Source organism: Cibotium barometz, chromosome 19, assembly GCF_041138505.1.
Source record: "Cibotium barometz isolate CiBa-2024 chromosome 19, ASM4113850v1, whole genome shotgun sequence".
Lineage (NCBI taxonomy): Eukaryota > Viridiplantae > Streptophyta > Polypodiopsida > Cyatheales > Cibotiaceae > Cibotium > Cibotium barometz.
Genome location: NC_141064.1, coordinates 4815759 through 4843655, shown reverse-complemented (window position 1 = coordinate 4843655; position 27897 = coordinate 4815759). Strand labels below are relative to the sequence as shown.

General features: G+C 46.3%; 1 protein-coding gene across 4 annotated transcripts in view; it reads left to right on the top strand.

Annotated features, from left to right (window-relative positions):
• The window catches only part of EMB1345 (Transducin/WD40 repeat-like superfamily protein), a 91313-nt gene that overhangs the window by 41057 nt on the left and 22359 nt on the right, over positions 1 to 27897 (top strand). For 2 of the 4 annotated variants that reach the window (XR_015268057.1, XM_086813149.1), the window contains exons 5-6: positions 4640 to 4705; positions 4879 to 4941. The exons of 1 other annotated variant lie outside the window; for it this stretch is intronic. Coding sequence is in view for 2 of the 3 variants with exons in the window: in XM_086813149.1 (XP_086669275.1) it covers positions 4640 to 4705; positions 4879 to 4941 (129 nt within the window). In the remaining variant the exon portion in view is untranslated. The remainder of the gene's footprint in view (positions 1 to 4639; positions 4706 to 4878; positions 4942 to 27897) is intronic. One more of the 4 variants, XM_086813150.1, reaches the window with a different exon arrangement.

Genomic DNA, 27897 nt, shown 5'->3' with positions numbered 1-27897 from the left:
TCTCACTCTCTCTCTTGTGTTTCCACTTTCCCTTCTTCCGTTGCACATTCTTACATTGCTAGCTAACACCCCTGTGCAAGACCCACCGGGATAGATAGCCCTAGATAGAGCCATGCGACCCCATTGAGTGAGCACACTGGCACCTCGCACTCACAAGGTACTTTGTGAGAGAGCACATGCACTCTGGCGATTGGATAGCTTCATATCTTGGATCTGCTTTAGCAACACAGAGAGGCACCACCGGAGGTGGTGGATATTGAGTCCAGGTACATGGTTCATGAGGAGGATGACACATTATGAGTCTTGTCACATGAGGTTCTTCTGCTGCCTACTTTATTGAATACAAAGTCTACGGAGTATGTTGGCCCTATTGTTAGAAGTCATCTCTTGTCTAGATTTATACAACAGGGCCTTTGTTGTTGGTGTGCCCGCCCTTATGAGGTGTTTTTCCCATTTTTCCCCACTCTCCGCATTTTTCCCCTATTTTTTTCCATTTTTCTGAGGCTTGGGAGGGTTGCCAGATGATGCCAGGAGCACCCCAGTGCTGGCCGACTGGATGTTCATCAGTCGTGGGCTTCAGGGCTGCTGGCCGACTGGTTTTCATCAGTCGTGGGCATCTGGATGCTGGCCGACTGCATTTATGCAGTCGGCCAGCATCTATGCATTTATGCAGTCGTGGGTTTTTTTTTTATTAGTCGTGGGCACTCTTACTGCTGGCCGACTGCCCTCCAGGGAGGTATATATAGGACCCCAGCCCCCATACCTTATTTGTATCATTTCTCGGGATCTTCTTGTGTATATCAGAGCAGAGTTACACACCTACATCTCTCTCTTTCTTGTGCTGTTTTTCTGCCTGCGTTTTTGCTCTTGTGTTCCCAGATCTGGTCATCATCTCCGCTGCGTATTCTGACATGGTATCAGAGCCTAGGCTCTAGATAGTTCTTGGGATTTGTGTGAGCAAGAGGGGGACTGTTTTGTGGCTGATTGGTGGACTGTTTTGGGCTGATCGGGAAGAGGAGAAGCAAGAGGAAGGCGGGCTGATTTGCTAGACAGCCACTTGCAGGTTTTAGTTCTTCTTTGTTCCCACCCACCCACCCTTTTCAGAGTACATCCCCGCTATGGCACATCTGTTTGAGATGGCCGAGAGACATGTGAAGATCCCTCCCCACGTTCCCGGTGGACCGTCAGTTGGACGGGAGGAACTACGGCATATGGAAGGTGATGATGGAATTTGTTCTGGAGTCTTACGATCTCGCTGATTTCGTCGTTGTTGGTGTTCCACGGCCGGAAGTAGAGGAAGGGGAGTTACCGTCAACCCGAAAGGACCGGGAGGCCCAGACACAGATGTGGGATCGTGTCAACGCCAGGGTCCGTTCGTTTATTTTCCTCAACTGCACACCACAGGTAATCAATCATATAAAGCATATGACGCTGGCCAGAGGTATTTGGCAGCATTTGGCCTCACTTTACAACAGGGTATCGCCCATGAAGAGGATTTCCTTGGAAGTACAGATGCGGGTTATGAGCCCTGTAAAGTCGTCGACGATGCGGGAGCATATTAACAACCTGCAGGCTCTTCAGCAGGAAGTTCTTCAGGCTGGAAAGGAGATATCGTCAGAGGACATGGCCATCACGTTGCTGTCACATTTGCCCTCTTCGTACTCAGCATTTTACTCCTCTTTGATTACCAGTGGCAGGCTCAGTACCATCACGTGGGAGGAGCTTGTGCCCATGGTCCTGGACCAGGAGGAACGATTCACGAACCCTCCTCAGGGTGGAGGTTCGGAGGCCTTAACTGGCCAACGGTCGAAAGGCCGTAACTTGGGCAAAGGGAAGGCTTCATCGGAGAAGTCTTCTGAGAAGAAGTCCGACGCTGACCGCGAGAAACTGGAGGCAGAGAGGACCTGTAATGATTGTGGCAAGAAAGGCCACTACTGGAGACAGTGTCCCAAGCGGAAGACCGAGAAGGGTGAAGACTCCTCAGCAGCAATCATGAAGACTTTGGCTTTTGTGCACCTGGAGGTGATGGATACCGATGCTTCATTTTCTTCAGGCAGGGAGGAGATTGGAGGACTCTCCGCAACGGATACTCGGGAGTGGATTCTCGATAGTGGTGCTTCTAGGCACATGACTCCTTCCCGTTCCGGTTTACAGGATCTCTGTAGGTGTTTTGGTCATATTCTTACTGGGGATACGTCCACGATCCCAGTTCACAGTGAGGGCAGGATGGAGATAGTTCCCGATGGCAGAGTGGGGAAGCATTCCTCCCAGGTGTTGTATGTTCCGGCACTTGGTGTTCATCTGTTGTCAGTGCATCAGGTTTGCAAGACTGGCGTACGGGTGGAGTTTGATGAGCATTTTGTTGCTCTCTGGGAAAAAGCAACATGCCAAGTGGTTTGGGAAGGCGGAGTGGAGAATGGAGTTTACAGGCTTTCAGCACTCTCTCTCCCAGGTCCTCAGGATTGTGATGAGTGGCAATCTGGTAATGGCTACTCAAGTGTGGATACGTTGCAGGTGCGGGCTTTCCGAGACCAGGTGGTGGATAGCTTGCCAGTAGATGGCAGCAGTTGGCAGGAACTTTCCAGTACTGATGTTGGTAGTTCTTGTGTTTGTGAGTCAGAGGAAGCTGAACAGGTCACTTATGCTCTGATGTCTCGTAGTGTTCGGGACGTAGAACTTCCAGTAGTTGAGGATGTTCTTTCCACGGGGACCTTTCGGAAAGCCATGCAGGTGACAGGTGCTTACTTGCAGAAGGAGGTGGTTTCTCCAGGCTTTGTGGTTCCGGATTCACAGGGGGTGGTTGACAGGTTTCATCAGGCTTCCAGGACTTGTTTGTGCACCGTAACAGGTGTTGATCCTTGTGAGCAGTGTGATGTCTCTGTGACTCAAAAGCTGTATGGTTCATTGATCTGGTTGATGGACACCGGATTGGACGGGAGCTTCCTGATGAGGCAGGTGAGCTCATGGTTGCAGATGTCTCTTTGGGAGACAGGATTGCGTTTCCTGTGGTTTCTGCGGCATGCGAAGGATGAGGGACTCTTGTACACAGGAGGGGGATTGTTGGATGGAGTCCGACTCCGCGGTTGGAGTGACTCAGTTTGGGGAGGAGATTCGGACACGAGGGGATCTACTTATGGCCCAGGAGCAGTTTTACGGAGCAGCAGGAGGCTACATTGCAGGTTTCGGCTTCCACTGGAGGAACCCATGGTCATCCAGAGGCACTTTGTTCGTGAACAGATCGTTGTTGATGACATCCTGCTAGAGTTCTGTTCGACGGAGGACAGTACTGTGGACCTCTCCACGAAGTCGCTCTCTCAGGATTTGCTCAGGCGGCACCCCAGCTCCCTGTGGTTGGTTACACAGCCAGGAGCTGAGAGGGGGTGTTAGAAGTCATCTCCTGTCTAGATTTATACACCAGGGCCTTTGTTGTGGGTGTGCCCGCCCTTATGAGGTGTTTTTCCCATTTTTCCCCACTCTCCGCATTTTCCCCCTATTTTTTCCCATTTTTTTGAGGCTTGGGAGGGTTGCCAGATGATGCCAGGAGCACCCCAGTGCTGGCCGACTGGATGTTCATCAGTCGTGGGCTTCAGGGCTGCTGGCCGACTGGTTTTCATCAGTCGTGGGCATCTGGATGCTGGCCGACTGCATGCAGTCGTGGGTTTTTTTTTAATCAGTCGTGGGCACTCTTACTGCTGGCCGACTGCCCTCCAGGGAGGTATATATAGGACCCCAGCCCCCATACCTTATTTGTATCATTTCTCGAGATCTTCTTGTGTATATCAGAGCAGAGTTACACGCCTACATCTCTCTCTCTCTTGTGCTGTTTTTCTGCCTGCGTTTTTGCTCTTGTGTTCCCAGATCTGGTCATCATCTCCGCTGCGTATTCTGACACCTGTCTATTCCCTTCAGCAGCTAGTTGTCTTACTTTTTTCATGTTGTCTCGACATCCTCTTTACTCATGGATCACATATAAGAGCTTTTTGGTCTCATAGACCCTTGGGGTCTTTCGTAGACGTTAATATCATCTTTTCTTTCTAGATTCTCAAGCTCTATGTGTGTGTGCGCGTGTGGGTGGGTACATGTCACATGCCCATTATCTTTCTTTCTCTCTCTCTCAAAAAAAAAAGAAACTCCAAACAACCCCTAAAACCATTAGAAACGTGAAAAAATAAAAAATGCGCCATGTTCTTTTTGTTGAAGAAACTTAAAAAAAAAGGTATTTTAATTTGACATTTTAAAATGTGTGACAATACTATGTCCTTCTGACCTGATCATCTAAAATTAGGGCTTTATAAAACTGCAAAAAATCTTTGTTGTAGACGTTAGCCTTATAAGAACATTCATTGCCACTCTTTTCTTTGTGCTTCTTTTTTGATGCACACTTGCTGAGCAATGTCTTGTTTCATTGGTGTTGGCATATTTGTCTCCTATTTGGTGTTTGCGTATTCATCTCAACTATCCATCAAGCTCCATTTTGGTGTTTTGAACTTATCAGAAGAGGTTTTATTGAGCAACTTTTGACGTCACTCACAGGCTGTGGCTGTGGCTTATTGATACGTCTAAAATTTTGGCTTCTTGACTAATAAAATTATTGAATGTTTTTTTTTTGGGGGGGGGAGGGGGGGTTGTTTTCTGGTAGGGGTCACACGTCAACTGTGTGGGCAATATCATTCAATTCTTCGGGTGATCGCCTTGTTTCATGCAGGTGCCAAATAAAGTTTTGAATTAGAACAAGCAAGTCATACTTTGCCAAAGTCTTGATGTTTCAGAGCAGTTCTTCGAATGGTTCTAACTTTCTTTTTTGGCCTTGTTGTTAATTATGTTAAACTAAGTGGCATTAGTCTAACATTTTGTATTCTTTGTACTTCGATTTTACAGTGATGATTTGACTTTGATGGTATGGGACACAAGTGGCCATCCCTTGGCAAGCGGTGACTCTTGGTATGCTGTTAGTTCAATCACACAATAGCTAAGGCAGTTTGATTCTAGTAAGAGCTATCTCACCATTAAGTGAATGCTATTTGACGGGGGAATCTGTCAGGAAAGCTGTAGGGCGGAGGAGCATTTGCGATCATTATCTTGCCAGTGGCAATATTTAACACAAAGAGCAACACTTGCTCTAAATATCAGCTTTGGAACCAAGGCTGTGAGACACCTCACCCTAGGTGGGCAGCCCCTGTCACAAACGGGCTGTCTAAGGTTGACACTGGGACATTGGGACACTCTTGGACATCCAATGTTGGGTTGAGAGAATTCAGCAGCATCGTAGGGAAAAGTGGTGCAACTGGGCCAGAAGGTGCTAGAAAAGTTCTTCCACTCTCCCATATGGTTGGGCTGAGATAGAGCCTAAAAAGGAGCTTAAGAGGGCGGCTTCTTTTTTTTTTCCCCCCAAGAAATAGATCCTTCTATTACTTATTGAGAAAAACAGCCATAATGGCTAAGTACAAACTCAGCTCCATAAAGAGGAGCGAGCATCAAGAAACTGTAAAGGAGGAGAATGCTTTTATTCTCAGGCTGGCTGCTCTGGGAGGAGAAGGCTAACTCATACAATGTGTATTTGGGGAGAGGGGGGGGGGTGTGGGGGACAACCACACCGGTGGTCTATAGTACCGAGTGGGCTCACCACCATTGTCAGTGAGAAAGGGACCATGATGCCAAATCCTCAAGAAGGCCTCGTGGTGCTTCCTCGTACGGCTAGAACCACCCTGAAGCTTCCCCGCGGGGGGTACGAATGATATCAAGCTAGATGCTCTAGATGGACTTTGCTGGTGGGGTGAGAGTGCCCAGTGCCCTCAATGCAGCAGTGGGCTCGCCAAATGTGCCACGTAGCAATACCGCTGCAAATCTCCCATCTCTAGCTGAAGCCGGGAGTCCAATGCTTGCTGGCTGGAGTTGGAACTGGCACTGCAAAAATACAACGATGAGAGACTTGTAGGACAGTCCCCCACTCTCCTCCTCATATGCCATGGCGCGGCCTCGGCCTCAGCGGCCCAAGGAACTCTGCCTCGAGTAACTGTGTGGGAGGGGGCCCGGTCCATTGTGAAAATGCAAAGAATTAGTTGCCAAACCTGCTGAGCCTTCAGGCAATTCCAACGGTAGTCCACTAGGACTCTTGAAGATGGCCACACCTCGAACAGCCAGCTGGCCTACCAGTGCCAAGCGCTAGGCTCCAATGCACCATGCCTAAGTGCTTTTTCCTTTAAAAAAACATTTGGCCCGTACGCTATAAAAGCCCCCCCCCCCCCCCCCCCCCACACGGCCCCCTTTTTGTGTTTTTATAAAAACAGTCCCATGCTTTTTTTAATAACAAAAATAGCATAGCTTTTTTTAAAAATGCCATCCTTTTATAGATGGCTTTAAGCGTGCTTTTTCAAACAGCCGCCGCCATCCTCTCTCTCTCTCTCTCTCTCTCTCTCTCTCTCTCTCATATGGGAGCTTAGATATCCCGATTGGCGCTGGAATCCTCAAGAGGAGTGGTGACACAGTGCTGGTACGCACAGGCAACTACTTGGCTTGGGCTACATGGGATACAGATGGATGCACTCCCTCCTTTGCAATACAGCATAGAGGTCCCCTCCTTTGACCTCAACTGCATAGAGCTGAATAAGGTCATTAGGAAGGATATTGTTAGACTAGTTACTCAGAGGACATGGAGCTCACCTACACAGCCTTTGGGGATGAAGATGGCTTTCTACAGAGATCATTCCCTCCGCTGGAACGGGGACGGATTTATCATATGCTTGAGGTATATGGATATATCATTCGGAGTCAATTGTGCCATTAGTCAGATTCTCACTTCCTCCCATGAGTTGAGGATTGAGACAACCAGATATGGCCAGTGAGGATACCCCAGAGGATCGCACTTGCCAGTTGTGCCACATAGAATCAGAGACAGAGGAGCATTACATATGTAGATGTCCATTATATTATGAAATGAGGGGGAGATTTCACAGCCTCTTTCGTGAGGGATTTGGGCCACTCTGTAGGATCATGGACTTCCCAGGCCAGAGATGTTTTGGGCTCTTTCTCTTGGAGCTACGCAAACACAGGGAGTCTCTACTACAGACCATTCAATAGCAGGAGTCAGTGGACCAGCACAGAGGCCACTCAGTGATTTCTTCCACATTAGAGCCTCGAGAGCTGACTACACACTTGGGCACCAGGCAGGAGCCAGGCTGAGAGTGTTGGTCATGTCCACTCCCGGCTAGTTCAAGTGTGAACCTAGCTTACTCACGGGCACTTTTTCCCTGTGACTGGACACAGGTTTTTTCCCCGTGTGAACACACTTATGTGTGTTGGGCACTTTGCCCTAGGCCTTTTAGTACTCACTTGTACTTTCATTTCATATCATTATTGAGTACATCTTTTCCAGCACTCTCACGTTTCTCTATGCTGCTTGAGGTCGTGTGTGTGTGTGCAGGCTAGCTTCCCTCCTACCCAACATTGGTATCAGAGCCTAGTTAGGGTTCGGGTTAGGGTTACACCATGTTGCTCCCAAACATTAGGGTTAGGGTTTGCCCCTTGCTGCAGCCTATTGCACACTTTAGACACCACACTCTCTCTCTCTAGATCTGCGTGTATTCTTTGCTCCGTATACAGGTGTGCCCACGACCGTACGCCCTCTACGTGCGCTGCCGCCGCCGCTCAGATCTGCGCCGCCTTGTGTGCGCCGCCGCTGCCGCCGCTCTGCACCGTCGTCGTCGACTATACGAGCGCCGCTCTGTGCCGCCTTGTGTGTGCCGTCGCCGTCAATTGTACAAGCGCCACCCGTCGCACTCGCTGCCGTCGACTGTACGAGCGCCGTCGCACTCGTTGCCGCCCGGCACTTGACTGTGTGCGTCGTCGACTGTCTGAGCGTCACCCGTCGCACTCGCTGCCCTGTGCCGCCTTGTACCAGAGCCGTCGCTGTCGACTGTACAAGCGCCGCCCGTCGATTGTACCAGTGCTGACCACTGACTTGCGTTGCGCGATCGTACAAGCGCCGCCGCCGTTGTACTGCGCTGCCTTGCCTCTGCCTTTTGTACCTATTGCCCGAGTGTAGCCACTTGACTGTACCTGCCCGACCTGTACCTACCCAACATTGGCTGTACATGCCCGATTTGTACCTACCCAACATCTCCACCCACCTGCACGCTACAAAATTCGGGGCATTTGAAGTTTTTCGAAAATTTCAGCCCACAGGTTTACAGATCTGCAAGGTTTGAGGGATTTACAAATTTTTGACTTGAATTTGCACATTTTACCTGTTGAAATTTGGGGCTTTTCACCATTGAGCCTGCAATTGCAACATTGGCACACATTGGCATTGATTTCAGCAGATTTGGTGCATAATTGCACTAGAGATTTGGGGATTTTGTAGAAATTGGCACTATTTTGGAGCAATTGACTCGATTTTGCAGAAATTGGCACTATTTGCAGGCAATTTTGGGTATTGCAGGCACATCTGGTTGGCATTGGGGCATTTCCCGCACATTTGGTTGGCATTGGGGCATTTTTCCCAATTTTTGGGCATTGCAGCACTTGGTACAGGAGACAATCGCATTAGCAGATTTACAGTATAGATCCGGTTCAGATGTGGTCTAATTGGTTGCCTAAAAATTAGGGCTTTTCTACATTGAGTCCATTTTTGGAGCATTCGACCAATTTACATTTGATTTGCCAGGATTTGAGCACTTGCAGCTTTATAGGTGTTAGCTGATTGTGTTTTTCACGGCACATGTATACATTTGTGGTTTGTTGCAGTATATGTATGCCATTGTGGACACTTTGACAGATTTGCATCATCGTGCAGTACACTTGCAGATTTGGGACATGCATATGTATTTCTCCTAGTGATGGAGTTCCCTTTCAGTCCATTGGTTATCCTGCTATTTATCTCCTGCATTCTTACGGTTTTGTTGGACATTACATACTCGTGGTGACTTGTGACAGATTTGCTGTCCTATCATGGCCAATAGTAATAATGACCTCTTTGGAATGCTATCTCAAGAGGACAAGCTCAATGGGGACAACTACCCTATGTGGGCTTATATGATGCGTCATGTTTTGGTTGCCAAAAATGTATGGTTGTATGTGGATGGCACTGAGGAGCGTCCTCTTACACCTGCGCCAGCGGAAGGTGAAGTGATTCCCGCTCATCCTTCTGCAGGTCCACCTCCTCGTCTTCCTCCTACTCAGCAGCAGCGTACTGGGGATGCTAGGGATGCTCAGGCCCATGCATTGATTGCTCTCTCGTGCCGTAGGCATATCATACCGCACATTCGATCTTGCACCACTGCAAAGGGTGCTTGGGATACCTTGGCGGCATTGTATTCAGGTCGCAATGAGGCTCGTGTAGCTTACCTTCGGGGCAAGCTTGAGACTGACCGCATGCTTGAAGGTGACTCTATCGATCAGTACCTTACGCATGTGAAGGACCTACGAGAGCAGCTCATTAACATTGATGAGGTTTTGACAGATAGCTATCTTGTTCAAACAGTTTTGCGCACTTGCCTGACTCTTGTCAGACATTTGGCACCACTTTGCGGTTGTTGGCTGGCAATGCACCTAATGCGGTCACTTTTGACAACCTTGTGACTCTCTTGCTCAGTGAAGAGCAATCTCGTTCCAACAGGAACAACATGATGTATGTTGAGTCAGCAATGGGTGCTTCTTTTCGTGGGAATAGATCTGGGCCTTAACCTAGCCCATCGAATCCTCCCAAGACAGAGAACAAACCTGAAAAGAAAAAGCGGTGTAACTATTGCAGGAAAACAGGGCACACCATAGAGGAATGTAGGAAGCGTATTGAGAGTGAAGAAAAGAAGAAGCTGGCACCTTCTTCCAAGGTGCAGATCAAGCCAATTTGGCTACACATGTCAGCCTTGACACTTACATCTTCATTGCTTGCAGAGATGTCTTCTGATGCGATGACTATGCTTTATAGTTTGTACTCCATGGTATGCATTGTCTGGCAGATGCATTTCAGGGGGGGATTCTACTTGCCCACATGCAGTTGGTGATGCCTCATGGTCGCTTATGCTTGTTGACCCCTATGCTAGTCTATGCTAGACGCTTTCTCTTATGTGATGTCTACTGGAGATGCCGTTTATGCTGTTTTCCCTTGCAGAGGGATTGTTTCTACAGTGTTGACATTGTCACTTTCTCACGTGTGATGTTTACTGGGAGTGCCTTTTACTCACTTGGCCAGTGTTGGCTTGCTCTCATGGTTTTGACATGTCACATGTATATTATTCATTGTGGGATTATGCATCTTTACATTTGCCATACATGCCACTGATCATGGCATCGCTGAGAGTTTACCTATCCTCTCATAGCATTGGCTGATGCCCGCCTCGAGCCCCCACTTTTTCTCCCCATTTTCAGCTTTTCCCATTGTTGATCTTTCCTCATCAGATCCTCCATTGATGAGTTTCACTTTTGCAGCTTACATTGCATGTCTCACAGGCATGACTTCTGGATCCTGTTGCCTTTACACATGCGTATATCTGCTACCTCTTCTTATGCTTATCAGTGGTGTAGTTACAGAGCATTGATGTGGATTACATGCAGTTCAGCTTGGCATTTGGTACTTGCCTTCAGGGGGTATTATGCGATGCCTCTTGATTCGATGCAGTTGATGTCCACATGATCTTTGCCATGCATTTCTGGTGATGCATTTATGTACTACTATGCTCTAGCATTAGTACTATGACATTGGGGATTCTCCTTTTTCCCGTCATATAGTGCTTGCTTTTTCCATTGGCACTGCAGTTCACTCTTACTGTGGAGCATAGTGCAGGGCAGCATTCACATTTTTATCACCCTGTTACTACTCGTTCACACCATTCACTTGAGGGGGGTTTGTTGGTCGTGCACTCCCGGCTAGTTGAGGTGTGAACCGAGCTTACACACGGGCACTTTTTCCCTGTGACTGGACATAGGTTTTTTCCTCGTGTGAACGCAACTTACGTGTGTTGGGCACTTTGTCTTAGGCCTTTTAGTACTCACTTGTACTTTCATTTCATATCATTATTGAGTACATCTTTTCCAGCATTCTCAGGCTTCTCTGTTCTTGAGGTCGTGTGTGTGTGTGTGTGCAGGCTAGCTTCCCTCCTACCCAACAGAGAGGAGTGACTCTAAAGCATAGTAACATAAAAACCCGTTTTGCCCTCTCGAAGCGGCACGAAAAGTTTCTGGCACAAAACGTTTCGAAACAAAATGAAACCTGCCCATCGATTTCGCCCAAATGTAAAGTGAGGTCAAAAAGACGGGCGGGAGGTTTTTTTTTGCAAATGCGATTTTTGCCGTCGTTTCCGTCTTTGTTTGCTGCCCATTTGCCACTTCACGCATCCGACGCTTCTTTTCGGCCGCAACTTGTTGCTCCGCCTCTTCTCCTCGTCCACTCCTCCTTTTCGCTCCTTCACTTCTTCTCCTCCACGCCTCCACGCCTCCACTACCTCTTCCCTTTCCCTCTTTCTCTCTTCTCCTCCACGGTCCACCCTCCTCTTCCCTCCTCCTTTTTCTCTCCTTTTCTTGTCTTCCAACTTTCTCTTCTTTTCTTCTCACCTCCTTCCCTTTTCTTCTCACCTCCCTCTTCCCTTCCAACTTGTTTCTTTCACCTCCCTCTTCCCTTCCAATTTGTTTCTTTCCTCCTCTCTTTCTCTCCTTTTCTTGCCCAAATTTCAAAAATACCAAAAAATCTACTCCCAAAATCATGAATTTCATACCCACTAGTCCCAAAAAATGCATCTTCATCTTTCTGTTAGCTATGTTTTAAATTTGGTGTGTGTATATAAGAAGTGTTATTTCGAAACCTTTGTGTTTCGTCCAAAACAGACGAAACAAAACGACGAAACGACGAAACGTTTCATGTTACTATGCTCTAAAGAGAGCCACCGAGCTTTGCAGGACCAGATGCCCTAGGCCATGAGGACCTCGACCACGCCCGCGCCATCATAGGAGGATCATTTCCCACCACTGACGGGCCTTACCACGCCAACTTAGTCTCACTACCATGACTTGCATGCTACAGTGCCCTGTGTGGTAGATTCAAGGATGAGGATGCTCCCCGCCCCCGCCCCCGCCCCCCCCCCCCCCCACAAGACCCCGCGGGCCTTGTATTAGCTTTACTTTGCTTTGCATTTGGATCAGGGCCCCCCTCTTTTATATGTATAATTGGATCAGCCCTGTACTGTATTGGAACTGCTCTAGCCTCAGCTAATAGATCATAGATCATGGATCATAGATCCTAGTTAGCTCTAGCCCTGCAATGTAATGCTTAGCTCCATGCTCAGTTCTTTTGGTCTCATAGGTCATTTTGGCCTTCTGCAGACGCATGGTTGTCACGGTACGAAAATACGATACCGTACGGGAATTTTTGGTACGATATGAAATTTTCGGATACCGTACGATAAAATACGGTTTTTATTTTTTACACTTACAACCTATGGAGCTTCAAGCTTGAATGTGAGGGAAGGTTGGGAGGGGAGGAGTCTACAGTGCTTGAGGAACCAGAACATGGATATGTGTCTCTCCCGGTTGGATCTCCCGATTGTCTCCAAAAAAGAACCTGGATGGGTAATGCAATACCAAAGGTCTCCCAGTGTAGCGTTTATGACTAAGGGACCGTCCTTGCACAAATACGAGGAGTGCATCAAGGGTGATAAGTTTAGGGACTCCTCTCTAGATCAAAATGGCCATGTCCAAATCTTCTCCCTCGTGCATAACTTGAGAATCTAATTGTCTAGCCTACCTATACCAGGGATCCCTAAGTGATGTAGCAAGATTCTCTCATCCTACCAATCAGGTGTACACTACCAGTCTACCTCGCCAGATTTTTTAGGTCTCTCAACAACCCCATATGGAATATTGAGTGGACACGAAAGTTGCGAAGTATTGCGAGTATTTGGCATCTTCGTAAAGCAGGGTTTCTATATTTTTTTTAGCATTTGGAATTTTTTTTTCCAAGGAAAAATTTTTTTGAAAAAAAAACCTCGTACCGTACGATATCGTACGGTATCGTACCGTACCGTAGAACCTGTAGTTGTTTCTCGTACGCGTACGAGAAACAACTATGTGCAGACGTTAATATAACTTTCTTTCTCCCTCCACTACTTCTGTGCCAGGCTGTCAGGCTGCCACTTGACCTGTATGGCCTATCCACGCACTGGCCTTACAGGGCTGCTCTTCTGGGCAACTTCTGGGCAACTTCTAGTTGCTTATACCAGCGCATCTCCTGTCTGCTGTTGGCACCCCAGTTCAGAGCACAACCAGCACTTAGACAGTGACTTGCCACACCTCATGGAAGCTGCACATGATCACCCTTCTACCACACCTGGCTGCAAGCATTATGGCCCATGATAGTGACCACATACACCTTGAAAAATAACTCAGACACAATCTGTAGTGTTGATCAAACAGAGAGAAGCTAGGGTTTTTCCTTCCAAACAAGGATTCCCAAGGAAATTTCACCCACAAACATGCATACCTTTCTCTCCCTTCTCTCAGAATCCTCAAAAATCCTTTCCTGCCAACAAAACCTAAAAAAGCACCTAGTTCTTGCAGATCAAAACACAAATATGGTGACCAAGAGATACCTACATGGCTTAGGCGACCTTGAAAAACATAAATGACACGCAAACCTTGCTTTTTTCCTCCTTAGTGATTAGGTTAGTTGATACCAAGTGTGACGGACTCCTCCCAAGGATCACCTAATACATAGGCATAAACAAGATTAGAGAAACCAAAATAAGGGGCGCAGGCAAGCTCACCACCCAACCGTAGGTTTGCGTTCGGACTCCGCAAACTTCCCCCAAGCGAGGGGCTAAGGTTCCACTCCGATGAGTCCATGCTAGTTAGCCTTGGCGTCCCATACCACCAGTGCCTGCCCATAGGGTCCCTTGGCAAGACTACCCGTGATTCGCAATGTTCCATGGTAGGAATAAGCCTCTTGGTCTAGGTCCAGTCCACGATGAATCAATAAAAACCCAAGACTCACTTACATAGTGCTTATTCAATAGAACCATCAGGCTTAACGTTTAATCTTATACAACCACTTAGTGCCAATAGCATGCTTGCTAGCAGGCAAGTCACATAACTCCCAAGTACCATTCTTTTCAATGCAGTCCAACTCCGAGCGCATGGTTGCAATTCAATGCTCTTCCTCCAAAGCATCAACATAATAAATAGTTTCCTCATTGCATGCAGTGGCAACAAGAGCAGCCTCAACAAAATGTGAAGATGTATGACAAGATGCAGCACGAGCATACTGTATGACCATGCATAAGAGTAGGTTGTTTGCTATCACACAAAGTGTCAAATCAGCCAACGAGGTACATTCCTGGTCTCACAAATAACTGCATGTTCATTGTCCAATGCCATCATCCAAGGTCTCCCGATCAACATGTGGGACATTAGGACCAATTTGAGTAGTGTTGGGTGGATGAATTTCAGCATGATGTGATGGTTGTAAACGAGCCAAAGAGGGCTCTACATCATCAGAATGTGATCCAAATAAAGGCAACAATGTATCAAAGACATCTTTTGGTTCAATTGATGGCTGTTTTTAACATGAAAGCAATGGCTGAGATGCAAACTCATCAAAGATAACATCGCGAGACACAATGATTTCGCATGTAGCGGGCACATAAAGTCTATACTCTTTGCTTTCAGTGCTGTAGCCTGTAATGATACATTTAATGGCCTTTGCGTCAAGTTTATGTCTTTGTTGTGCTGTTACATGCACATAAGCCAGACAACCAAAGACTCATATGAGTAATCACTGGGATTCTACCATTCCATGCCTCATAAGCTATCATAGATTTCAAGGCTTTAATGGGATAGTGGTTTAGCACATAGTTGGCACACATACTCGCAAGCCAGACAACCAAAGACTCTCATATGAGTAATCACTGGGATTCTACCATTCCAAGCCTCATGAGCTATCATAGATTTCAAGGCTTTAATGGGATAGTGGTTTAGCACATAGTTGGCACATAGTTGGCACACATGCTCGCCTCATGCTTTAATGGGATAGTGGTTTAGCACATAGTTGGCACACATGCTCGCCTCAAGCCAAAATGTGCCTGATAAATCCTTGCTTTTAAGCATACACCTCGCCATCTCCATTAGAGTACGATTACATCTCTCAACAACACCGTTTTGTTGAGGAGTATAAGGTGTAGTACATTGATGAGATATGCCACAAGACTGCATAAAAGCTATGAACTCATTGGATAAAATCCCCCCCCCCCCCCTCTCAATATGTACGCAAAGCAACAAGCTTATGGCCATAAGCTTTTTTCAGACAAGGGTAAAAAAGCACGGAAGGATGCAAATGCATCTGATTTGGCTTTCAAGCCATACACCCAAATGATCTAAGTGTAGTCATCAATGAAAGTGAAAAAATATAGATGTCCCCCAAGAGATGGAGCTTGCATCAGGCCACGAATATCACTATGTACATGGTGCAATGATCGAGTAGCTTGCACAGTGCCATCTTTGGGAAAATATTGTTGATGCATCTTCCCAAGTAAACAACCCTCGCATACATGCTTAATAGGGAGCTGCGAAGGAGGCAACTCATGAACCATGTCATGCTTTTGCAATCGCATAAGAGATGAGAAATTAAGGTGACCAAACAGAACATGCCACAACTCAATGTCATGTAAAACTGTAGGGGTAGAGACAACCATAGCATTAGTAGACTCTTGTATCCTGTCTTACATATCCACCTTGTACAAACCATTGCATGATGTACCGGACATGACAATAGAAGCTACATCTCAACGGTCATGAACTGAGCAATAGTGATTAGAAAACTGAACTTTAAACCCAGTTTTAGCAAGAGCAGATATAGAGATGAGATTCTTACAAATTCCAAGCACATGCAATGTGTCATGTAAAGTAAAAATGTCAGCGTTGCATGCTATCAAATCTACATTCCCAATGCCTTAAATGGCATACAATGCATTATCAGCACACAACACTGTATCACCTTTAGGTGCATCTTGCAAAGTAGCAAACAACTTCTTGCATGAAGTGATGTGCTTTGTAGCACTGCTATCAAAGTAACAATCAGCATCAAGAACTGACATACAAGAAGAAGGCATACACGGAGTACTACATGTGACAAGCTATGCATAACCATCATGAGCCAAGCTGGCCTCTGTCTTAGTTTAAACCTTGCTGCTTTTTCTTTTGCTCACTCGTAATACGCTTTCTGCATTCTTCAATGACATGTCTAGGTTTTTTGCAATAGTTACACCGCTTCTTTGTGTCCCAACCCTCTTTTGATGTAGAAGGATTTGAACAAGAAGGTGTCTTGTCCTTAGGCTTAGCACTAGAAGATGTCCCAGATTTTCCTTTGCCATGAAAAGAGGCTGCAAAGGCATGATTTGCAGCAATCATAGTATTCTGGTTGGACTAGGATTGCTCTTCTTGTACCAAGCGAGCTACCAAATCATCAAATGTGTACAAATCTGACTTTCTCTTCGTCAAGAGCTGAAGAGTGGTAGTAAATCCTTGATAGGACTTAGACAAACCATTGAGAACTATAGAAACAAGTGAACTATCAGGTATCACTTCATCAATATTGATTAATTGCTCTCGCAAATCCTTAACACGCGTGAGAAATCCATCCATAGAATCACCCTCATATACTCCGTGTCAAGCTTTTCTAGAGATAAGCTACACGAGCTTCATTGCGGATCTAATACAAAGAGGCAAGTATATCCTATGCACCCTTGGTATAGTACATGAACGGGTATGAGGAATGACTTGTTGTCTACGTGAGAGAACAATCAATTCATGAGCATGCGCATCTTTAGCATCCTGTCTAAGTTGTTCGTGTGTAGAAGGGATAGGTGCAGGCAGTCCACTTCCATTGGAACTAGAATCACTAGTTTCAACAATGGATCCACCAGAGGTGCTAGTTGCAAGTGCAGGACCAACAGGTCTTAACTCAGCACCAGATACACATACCCATAAATTCTTTGCAACCAGTACATGCTTCATTATATATGCCCACATGGGATAGCTAGTCCCGTCAAGCTTGTCCTTGGCAGAGAGCATCCCAAATACATCATTATTAGCCATGACTCCAAGCAAACTAACAATTTTCCGGAAGCAAATGTTGCTGCACAATGCATTGCAAACCCTCAATGTCCACTGAAAGGCAGCCTTCTGAGATGCCTAACAAGGACCTGGAAAGTGTATTGAGATGACAGAGTGTAGGGAAAGAAAAGTTATCTGAATAGAGGCTTGATGACCAAAAAAGACCCCAATCGATGGGTGTCATTTGTCGATGCTGAGTGCAAAAGAGAGCACGAGGAATGCCAGATTCAACGAAAGGCTCAATTCAGCTTTGTTTTTGAAAAAGCTGAAATTTTGCAAAAGGGTTTTGATAGCGTGATCAGGCTCCAATTTTGGAGTTCTACAGCTTGGGAGACTCCGAAAATGATGAGGAATACAAGTGTGCAAAAATATTGAAAAAATTTTCACTCTGAAAATCGGGCTCGACAATGGTGGCGCGGCCGTCTGCTCAGCTGGCGGAGGGGGTGCTGCTAGGGCGGTGGAGGTGGAATGCCCAAATCAAAAATTGATTTGGGGCTTCATTAATTAGTACCTGGGCGAGTCCTTTGGTGTAGGCGGTGCTACGGAATAGTGGGCGGAGCAGGCAGCAACGACAAAGGTTGGGTAGCGCAGGTGGCGGTGGCTGTAGGGCAGCAGGAGCTGCGTGGCGCTAGACAGCTAGTGCAGCTGGGCTATGTAGAGCAGCAACTGGAGCTGGGCGGCGTCGGACAACAGGTTGTGCTCGGTGATGCAAGGCAAGTGCTGGGCTGCATAGGACAACAGGTTCAGGTCACCACACCAACGTTGGGTAGTATGGGCAGCGCAAACGGAAAAATGATGAATCAACTAGGGGACGGAGTTGGCCGGTTGTCGCTTCTCCGGATCTGGCACAACCAGAGGGTGGTAGGAGTGCTTTGGAGAGGCAGGGAGGGTGGGGGATCTGGTACAGCTGGAGTAGAGGGAGCTGGAGGGGGGAGAGTCGAAAGGGACGGCGGGGGAGGGGGAGGGATGGGGGGAGAAGGGTTCTCTTGGGGGGGGAGGTGATGGCTGCGAGGCCGGGCCCACTGCAAGCACTAAATGGTCAGCGATCTCCAAGCTGAAAACATGGATGGGGTCCCGACCAGGTAACGATCTCCAAAAGGGGGGGCGGGTTCCTCCAGGGACTTGTGGGGGGCCCATCACCTCCAAGGAGTGCTGAAATAATTGCTCAAAACGGTTCTCAAACAAAACCGTATTCTCCTGGATCTTGCCAGCCTGTTGTGTCTGCTGATGCGCTTGGCTCTCGACGCAGCCAGTGGTCCCACCTTAGGCAACCAGTTTGCCACTCTTTTGTGTTGGCCTCAGTTGAGGCATGTGTAACTTGGTTGAACACAATGCTAATCAATACACTTAAATACACTAAGATTTGATGAACACTTGCTCAAATACAAGAAGTAAATTGCTGAATTGACAAGAGACACTGTCATGTGCACAGTGTGTATCTACCGTGTGCTACACGCACGCAAGACTAGCTTCGAGGTTTGGGGAAGCTTGGAGCTAGGCAGGCTGATTCACGAGTTGAGTTAGGGATAAACTAACGGGCGGGCACCCAAGTATGGACGAGCGGGCGCCCAAGTGTGGACGCCCGATGACCGGCCAAGAGCCTATAAAAGGGTGGCCAAGGTTAGTTATTGGGATATAGAGAGTCTCGCGAGTTTGTGAGAGCTCTATGGTCTTGGAGCGCGGATCTAGTGCAGACGTGCACCTGCTTTATGCAGCCGAGGCCGGCAGCAATCTCGAGGCCCACGAGGGTAGCTTCGTGGCGGTATGGGACGTCGCGAGGAGGAGATTGGTCGGTACGTCAACCTAGTTACCTCAGCTCGTGGCTCGGTGGGGACAACCAAGACTGTGGGCTTGCCCACGGCTGTCATGGTTGGGAGGTGAGTTAGGCCTACACCCCCTTTTTGTTTGTTTGTTTGTTTGCAGGATTCGAGTCTAGTACCAGGAACGATCATTTTCTGTGCATACCGTTGTTTTCAGAATAGTATGTGTTTTTTTTCATCAAACAAACCCATGTTGATGGGGAAGGTAGATGGTAGGGTCGTTTGCTTTGCAAAGAAGAGGAAAGATTCGTTTGTGCAGTCGCACGAACTGCTGAGAGAGAAAATAGAAAAAAAGCAGGTTTGCTTTTCGTTGAAGGAGCGAGAGAAAGAGAGCAAGCGTGTGAGAGGTGGGCACGCTGGCGGGTATTGGCGTTTGGCTATTCGAGGTTAGCAGCCGGCCAGGCCTCTGTAGGCGACCCTGCAGGCGGGCGCATAGGCTTGCGTAGCCAGGCGGGCGCATAGCCAAGCCTACGCGCTTATGCACAGACAGGCGCCGGCAGGACATCAAGCGCCGGCAGCAGTTGACGACAGCAACAACAGGCCGGCGATGTTAATCCAGGAGGAAGAGAAAAAAAAAAACCAAGGAAAGCACTCGCCAATTTGGGCCTGCTTTCGTTTTTTTTTAAAGATTATTTTTTTTAAAAAAGTTTAAAACTCCCCCCTTCAAGGTTAAAGCTGTTTTATTTTTTTTAAGAGGATAGAATGTATGTATGTATGTATATATATATATATATATATATATATACAAAAGCAAAAGCTAAAGATAGCTTTTGGGGATTTTTAGCTTTTGGGGAAACCTTAATAAACCCCTTAAGTGGGCTTCTTGCCACACATCTCTCAAGTTTTCAAGCTCTCAAGTTCGCTCGCACTTTTTTTGTGCAACGATCAAATTTTCTCTCCACTTGTCCTCTTCAGGATGTCGACCCAAGAATCAGAGTTGGAGCCCCTTGTTGAACGCGAAGGCTTGCCGGCTACGGAAGATACCGATGCCGATCTTTTTGACGATTATGTGTCAAAATCAGATTTCCAAGAGTTCAAAGTAGCTCTTGAAGCTTCTTCGTCGGAACGTCAGGCACAAATCGCAGCCCAGATGCAAGCTTTGCAAAACTCCATCGCTCTTTTGACCACTACCCTCTCTACTCTATCGGGTATGGATACCTTGGCTTCTGCTTTGGGTCCCAACATTACTCTGGAACCGTTCGGGGGCGAGCAAAAGCAGCGCACCAAGGAGATCGTGGACACTTGGCTACATAAGTGGCAAGTTCACTTTCAGTTTCATCCATATGATGATGGAAAAAAGATCTAGTTAGCAGCAGGTTTTCTGTCCGGCAAAGCTTTGCTTTGGTGGAAGGAACTCAACCCTAAGCCAACAAGTTGGGCACAATTCGAAGACGTCTTCAAGAAGGAATTCCTCAAGAAAGAGGATGATTATGATGTTGTTGCCCGGTTTTCAGCTTTGACCATGACCTCGCAGCACCTCACTTATGAGGTCTACCTCCAGAAGTTTAGGGACTTGCAGATGAAAGCTACAAAGATGGATCCCACTACTCTTTTGGGGTTTTTCGTAGCTAGTTTACCAGACTCATACCGTTTACAGGTTAAAAATAAGAAATGTAAAACATTGGACGAGGCCATTCATTCAGCTCATATCTATGATGATACAATGGTCTCTTCCAAGTCGAAACCCGTTACCGAGCAGGGGAACAAGCATAAACGAAAGTTCTCCGCACCTATGGCTAACACGATAGAAGGAAAGTCTTCAGACCAACCTTCGAAGAATTCAAGTTCGACACCAGCGAAGAAGAAACGACTCCTTAGGGCTTTAAAGCTCAAGAAGGAAGGACGTTGTTGTATCTGCGAAGAAAAAGGATACATGCGTAACGAGTGCCCAAAGCAAAAGGGTGCCAAGACAAACGCAAGACCCAAGCCAAAGGCAGCTAACCAGTTGTCTTTGACAGGTACGCCAATTACTGTACTTTCTCGCCCTAGTACTTGTTCTGATTGTCTGTTCAATTCTAAAGTATTTGGCCTGCATGATCTTCTTCGAGTTTATGGAGAAGTGAATGGCCATAAGATTCACATTTTTTTAGACCCTGGCAGCTCACACAACTTTGTTAACTACAAACTCGTGCAGAAATTGAGTCTTGATATGACACCCAGCGATCATACCTATGAGGTACGCCTACCTGCGGGAAGGCAAGTATGGGATCGAAAGGTGGAGATGTTTTCAATCCAGATTCTGCCAATGACTAGGTAATGCCAATCTGAAAGCCACTTCATTGATCTTCTCGATCACTCGAAAAGGCCCATAGTACCTGGTTGCAACCTTAGGATATGCACCCTCTTTGCCAGGCCTTTTTGCAAGTCTTGCTTTCTCAAATTTCAGCAATACCCAGTCATTCTCTTTAACATCCAATTGCCTTCTATGCTTGTCGGCAGCCTTTTTATGCTTGTCTTGTGACCTTGCAATGGCTGTCCGCACCTGAGCAAAAGCAATATCCAAGTCTCTTACATACTCATCAGTTGCAAATATCTCATCCTTTGTGCAAAGGATGGGTTGCAAAACCACCTTACCATAAACAATCTCAAACGGGGCCTTTCCCATAGATGCATGCACCGTGTTGTTGTATGCAAATTCCACAAGCGGTAAGTACTTCTCCCATGAAGACTTCTGATCCGCCACATAACATTTCAAGAGATCCAACACGGCTGAATTTGCAGCCTCACTTTGCCCATCCGTTTGAGGGTGATAAGTTGATGAGAAGTCCAATTTGGTGTGCATATTATTAAATAAGGCCCGCCAAAAGAGACTTGTAGTCTTGGGATCTCTATCTTCCACAATGGACTTCGGTATATTTTGATGTTTGAACATTTTAGCAAGCAAGCTCATTTCTTGTTGGCCTTTTGATGCCAATGTAACTTGGTTGAACACAATGCTAATCAATACACTTAAATACACTAAGATTTGATGGATACTTGCTCAAATACAAGAAGTAAATTGCTGAATTGACAAGAGACACACAATGAGCCGGAACGGCCGACCCCTCTCTCAAATAAATTATATTGATCTTGGGAGAATCAAGTACATAGTGTCGTGGGCATTTCTAACCAAATTTCCATACCAATGCATATGAATACGATATTGCAAACAAGTGGTTGTCGATGTAGACTTGCAATTCACACTACCCTCTCAAGTGCCTATGTTCCCTACCATCTGCTCTCTATTGTTCCACCAACACATGGTAGCAACAATCTGCAAGAGAGCACGTAGGACAAGAGAACACTACACAGGGTATGTGATCTTGTAATCCTGTTCCTCCCTCCTGCTACTTGCTTCCATATTTAAGCATTAAATCTTTTCAATTGCAAGTAGAGTCGATGACAGCGGAAGTCTTTGCAATGGAAGTCCTTGGAGTGAAGAGATCTTCGATTTGTCGCATTTCTTCGTGACAAAAGTCTTCAAGAGGATGAAGGGAACCTTGGGAAAGCTTCCCCTATGGTTCAACTTGAGAAAGGAGGGCTGAAATTAGGGTTTTCAGCAAAAAGAACAAAAATTACAGCAATAATGAGAGCTGTTTTGCTGAATTTCAATCATTGGGAGTGTCTAGGAGAGTGATTAGCATCCGGAAACACTCTTGGAAGCTTGAGAAACACCTTAGCAAGCTTGGAAATGGAGTTGGGAAGGAGTGTAGAAAATGCAGCCCAATAGCCCTCATGAAAAGAGAGAGAAAGGGGATAAGGTTTGGGCGGTGGACATTGGGTTATGTCCACCTCGGGACATCAGTGTGTGTGAACACTGGGCTGGTCATAATTTATAAGTGAGTTTTGGTCGCCCAAAACTTAATGAAGTGTGTACACACTCACTTATAAATTAGTGCTAACTCCTAAGGCTAGGTTTATGACCAATACTTACCACCTGTCACATGCCACATAACCATGTCAGCAGATAGTTTCACATGCACGGTTCGCGGGCGGGCGTCCCCTTACTCGGAACTACACATTGGTCAAGCAAGCATGAAAACAGCATGCAATTTCAATTGCAAGTAAGCACAGAAAGATGCTATGCAATGCAGCATCGGTATGGACAATCCCCGTTTATGAGACTATACCAAAATAGACGTGCTCCAGGCAAGTACACGAGGTACCAGACCCAATGGAACACCAATCCACCGAGCATTTCCGGGCATGTACACGGAGGCACAAGTCCCAACGGAAAAAGCCAAGTCCATAGTATCGCATGAGTGGCATCAATCTCCGGCATATACAACTGCCATGGACACCAGTCCAATGTACATACATGATGAGAAAGCACGGGTGGACCAATTGGGTGGCCAAATGGTGACAGCATGGTGTGCCGAGACACAGTGGGGACTTGTGTCATGCCCCCCCTTGTGGAGGGTCTGATTTGGGCCCCGGGGGGGGCAGTCTAGGGAGCGAAATGATGGGGAGGCGATGCAGATACGAAGGGATGGAATCCCAAACGTCCATGCAAGAACCGAAGTAGCGGTGTGCGGGGGGGATTCCATCACCCTCCCGATAGCACCACCTATCTCACCGGGATGAGAAGAAGGTATTCCTAGTCACATAGAAACGCATTTCTGGGCTGAGAAACTTTGAAATCCCGAAATGGCCGAAATGCGAGAAACATGTTTCAGAAACAGGGATTTCTTTTCGTTTCTTAAAAAAAAAACAAATTGTAACCGCTCCCTACAAGAGGCCTACAAATCGGAAGACAAAATAGACATTTTTAGATCACGTAATTAATACCAATAATGGACATTATTAGCAACATGAAAATTGAAAAAATGACCAAGAACACTTGACACCATCACTGGGGCCGGCCTCCCCCTCAATACAGTTCGTATTTCTTGGAGTATTTATATATACAAGTATTCACGGGCTGCATGCCAGATTACTCCATAACATGGAGTGAGAGCAACTGAAATACTATAAGATTTTGTCGATGAAGAATCAGCTGTCAGAGTAGACCAAATCACAGGCAGTCTCCCACCTTCACTAGGTGTACACCTGCCCTCACTGGTCTTCCGGGACCGTGCACCAATAGGCAACGCCTGGCAAGGTGAAGCACCGCAGAGGGAGATACTTGGTGCTCCCAAGTTAGCTTTGCTCCTTGTTTTTCCTCATACCCACATGACCTTCACTGGCTCCTCTAAAGGTGAGGGCGCAGTCAGGGCAATCATGGGAAAAATCACTATCCCAGTGGCCTTTCATGGTGAAGGCACCTGGGAGTGATGCTTGCCTACACAACATTTAACTTTAATTTTATCTGAATTTGAAAGAAAATATAGAAACAAATACCTGGCGAAGATTTTAATTCAAATCTCAGCAGAGAAGATCATTCCCTTTCTATTGTACTCCTATGGGTGCAAACAGCAGGTACAAGATAGGGCAGCCAAGCGGTACAAAGATGACAAATCAACAAGTACAGTCGTGGTAATTGGAGATAGTAATAATCATGTGTTGTAGGGCTGTAAACAGGTAATCAGCAGGCGGGTACAGGAGCTATAGACAGGTACAGATGCTGGCAGTCAGGTACAGGTGCTGGTAGGCAGGTACAGTGCTGGCAGTTAGGTGCAGTGCTGTAGTCAAGTAAAGGTGCTCGCAGCCGGGTACAGGTGCTAGCAGCCAGGTACTGATGCTGTAGCTAGGTACAAGAACAACAGGCGAGTACAAGGACAGCAGGCGGGTGTAAAAAACAACAGGCAAATCAACCCTTTTTCTCAGCCATCAAATCAGCATCCAAATGATATAAATCGCGCATGGCAGATAAGTCCCCATGAGAGGCCATTGAAACTGCAGTTGTATAAGGCTCTGCCTGAACAAAGCATCTGCCACCAAATTCTTCTTTCCCAGAGTGTGCACAATCTGAAAATGAAACATGGAAAGAAAGTTTGCCATTCTCATTGGCTTCTCCGAAAGCTTTGTTTGGGATAGAAAATATCTCAAGCTTTGGTTTTCTGTCTTGACTACAAATTCAGCCCCAAGGAGATAATGCTTCCATATTTTTAAGGCATGAATTACAGCCAAGAGCTCTTTTTCATAAATGTCCATATGGATCTCGGCATTATGCAATCGACAGCTTTCATAAGCAACTGCATGACCCTCTTGATTTTGGACAACTCCTATACAATTCCCACATGCATCACATTCCACCGTGAATGGCTTTTGCAAGTCAGGAACAATCAACACGGGCCCACAAATGATAGCATTTTTGAGTTGCAAGAAGGCATCTTGCTCATTCGAAGTCCATTTGAAGGTGGCTTTCTTCTTTGTAAGATCATGCAATGGCGAGGCAATCTTGGCAAAATGCTTGATGAATCGCCTATAGTGTGAACATAATCCAAGAAAGCTTACGCACTTGATGTATATTTTGCAACTCTGGCCAATTTCGAATGGTTTCAATTTTAGTACCAAAAAAGCTAACACCTTAGAGGCATCATACTCTCCATGAAAGGCATCAAATTTTTGTTCGTGACAAAATTGAACAAAGTAATGTGAATGTGGATGTATTGACTCAAGATAGGCTGAATTTTCTTAATGCATATAAAGATTGTTTTGCCGATGCATTGCCAGGAGAACTACCACCTTAGAGGCCCGAGGATCATCGCATAGATCTTGTGCCAGGTAGTTCACCACCTAACAAACCCGCATATCGTGTGAGAGCCGCACAACAAGAGGAGATTATGAAGTAGATTAATGATCTCTTGGAAAAGGTTTTGGGTCAACCAAGCTCCTCACCCTTTTATTCTCCCGTACTTCTTGTGCAAAAGAAGAATGGATCTTTCCACATGTCCGTGGATTATCGAGCTCTAAACAAGCTCAACATCAAGAACAGGTTCCCAATCCCACACATAGATGACATCTTGGATAAGCTTGATGGTTCGGCTTGTTTCAGCCATATAGATTTGAAGACTAGTTACCACCACATTCGTGTGGTACCGTAGGATGTCCATAAGACTGCATTCAGGACAGCTTTTGGAATGTATGAATTCTTGGTAATTCCTTTTGGCCTTACCAATGCCCCGACAACATTCAACCGTATGATGGACAAGATATTTCGACCCCATCGTAAGTTCACAGGTGTATTCTTTGATGATATCTTGGTTTTCTCCAAGAATGAGGAGGAGCATAAGACTCATTTGGCTACAGTGTTTGAAGAGTTGCGAAAGCATAAACTCTTCATAAATACTAAGAAAAGTGAGTTCTTCCTCTCAGAGATGCACAATTTGGGGCACATCGTATCCAAAGAGGGTGTAAGAATGGATCCTACTAGAGACAGCTACCCATTGATGGATCACTAAAAAGACCACCAAAGATCCCATTTGCACTTGGAAAGAGTTCAAGGACAGATTTTATGCACAATTTTTACCTCCTAATGCGGAGCAAACTCTCACCCAAAAGTGGGATAGACTTAAGCAAAAAGACAATGAAAGTGTGCAGCAGTATGTCAATAAGTTTTGGAAAGTGTTGCTTGAGGTAACTCCCTTTATGCAACTCTCCGAAGATGAAAGGAAGAGGAAGTTTCGCTCCGGAATGCAACCAGCTTATTGTTCGGGCATTGAATTGCACCCGAAACACACTCTTCAACAGCTCATAGCATCTGCTCTTGCTACGGAGCAATTGGTGATTAAAATTAAGCAGGATCATGGAGGTTCTAAGGGCAAAGAGAGGCTGTCCCAAACCTGCAAAAAGGTTCATGGGCTTCATGGGCAACCAAAGATGTTTCAAAAGACACGGTGGCATGTGCATTATGAATCTGTGGCCCAAATGCATGTGATCTCCCCAAATGATGCAATGTCTCACCACGAGACAACTCAATGGGCAGAGTCTTTCGGCTTGCATGCCGACCACTCTCTCCATGATATACATTCTTTCTATCCACAAGGCCATCATGTCGCCCACTAACTCCAACATGCACATACTTGTTGCCTCCTGTCCCATGAGGAGTAGATGCATGGCGAGAAGTGATTGATACCTCTTCCTTGTGTATAAAAGACCTCACCCATTGAGATGCTGGGTCTCCCTGCTTCAAACGAGGTGGATTCTTGAATACTAACTCTCCATCCTCTCCTTCCTTGAGATCACCCTTGCGGATTAGATAGGAGAGTGCCAACTCCCTTGGCTTCTTGCCCACTTCACGAGCCATGGACTCAAAGGTCATATCCACCATAGCATCAGCTTTCCTTGCTCCAATGACACTTTGTACATAAGGATTTTCATGCAAAAATTTCAGCTCTTGCTTCTTTGCATGCAAAAGCTTCTTCATGTGCTCCAATTCAGTCCTCAATGCATTGGGCTCATCCTCATGCATAGGCTTTTTTCCACGGAATGGCTGTCCCATGAATGCACTGTCATAACCTCTCTCAATTGGCTTGTGCCTTCCAAGCAATGCATCGGAATCGCGAGAAGCACTTGGTTGACCTCTTGAATTTGGCACCTCCAAAGGATTGCCTTGGTTGTCCATTGAGTCGAGTGTCTGTGTATGCTTCCAATCTCAAAACACTGTGTCTCCTCTTGAGAAAGAGAGACGACTGGGCTTTGATACCAATGTAATCGCTCCCTACAGGAGGCCTACAAATTAGAAGACAAAATACACATTTTTGGATCACTTAACCAATATCAACAATGTACATTATTAGCAACATTAAAACTGAAAAAATGACCAAGAACACTTGACACCATCACTGGGGCCGGAAAGGGCTGCCCCCCCCCCCCCCTCAATACTGTTGTATTTCTTGGAGTATTTAGATGTACGAGTGTTTAAACTTCACGGGCCTCATAGCCAGATTCCTCTATAACATGGAGTGAGAGCAATTGAAATACAATAAGATTTTGTCGATGAATAATCAGCTGTCGGAGTAGACCAAATCACAGGCAGTCTCCCACCTTCACTTGGTGAACACTTGCCCTCACTGGTCTTCCAGGACCGTGCACCAACAGGCATGCCCGTACTAATGCATGG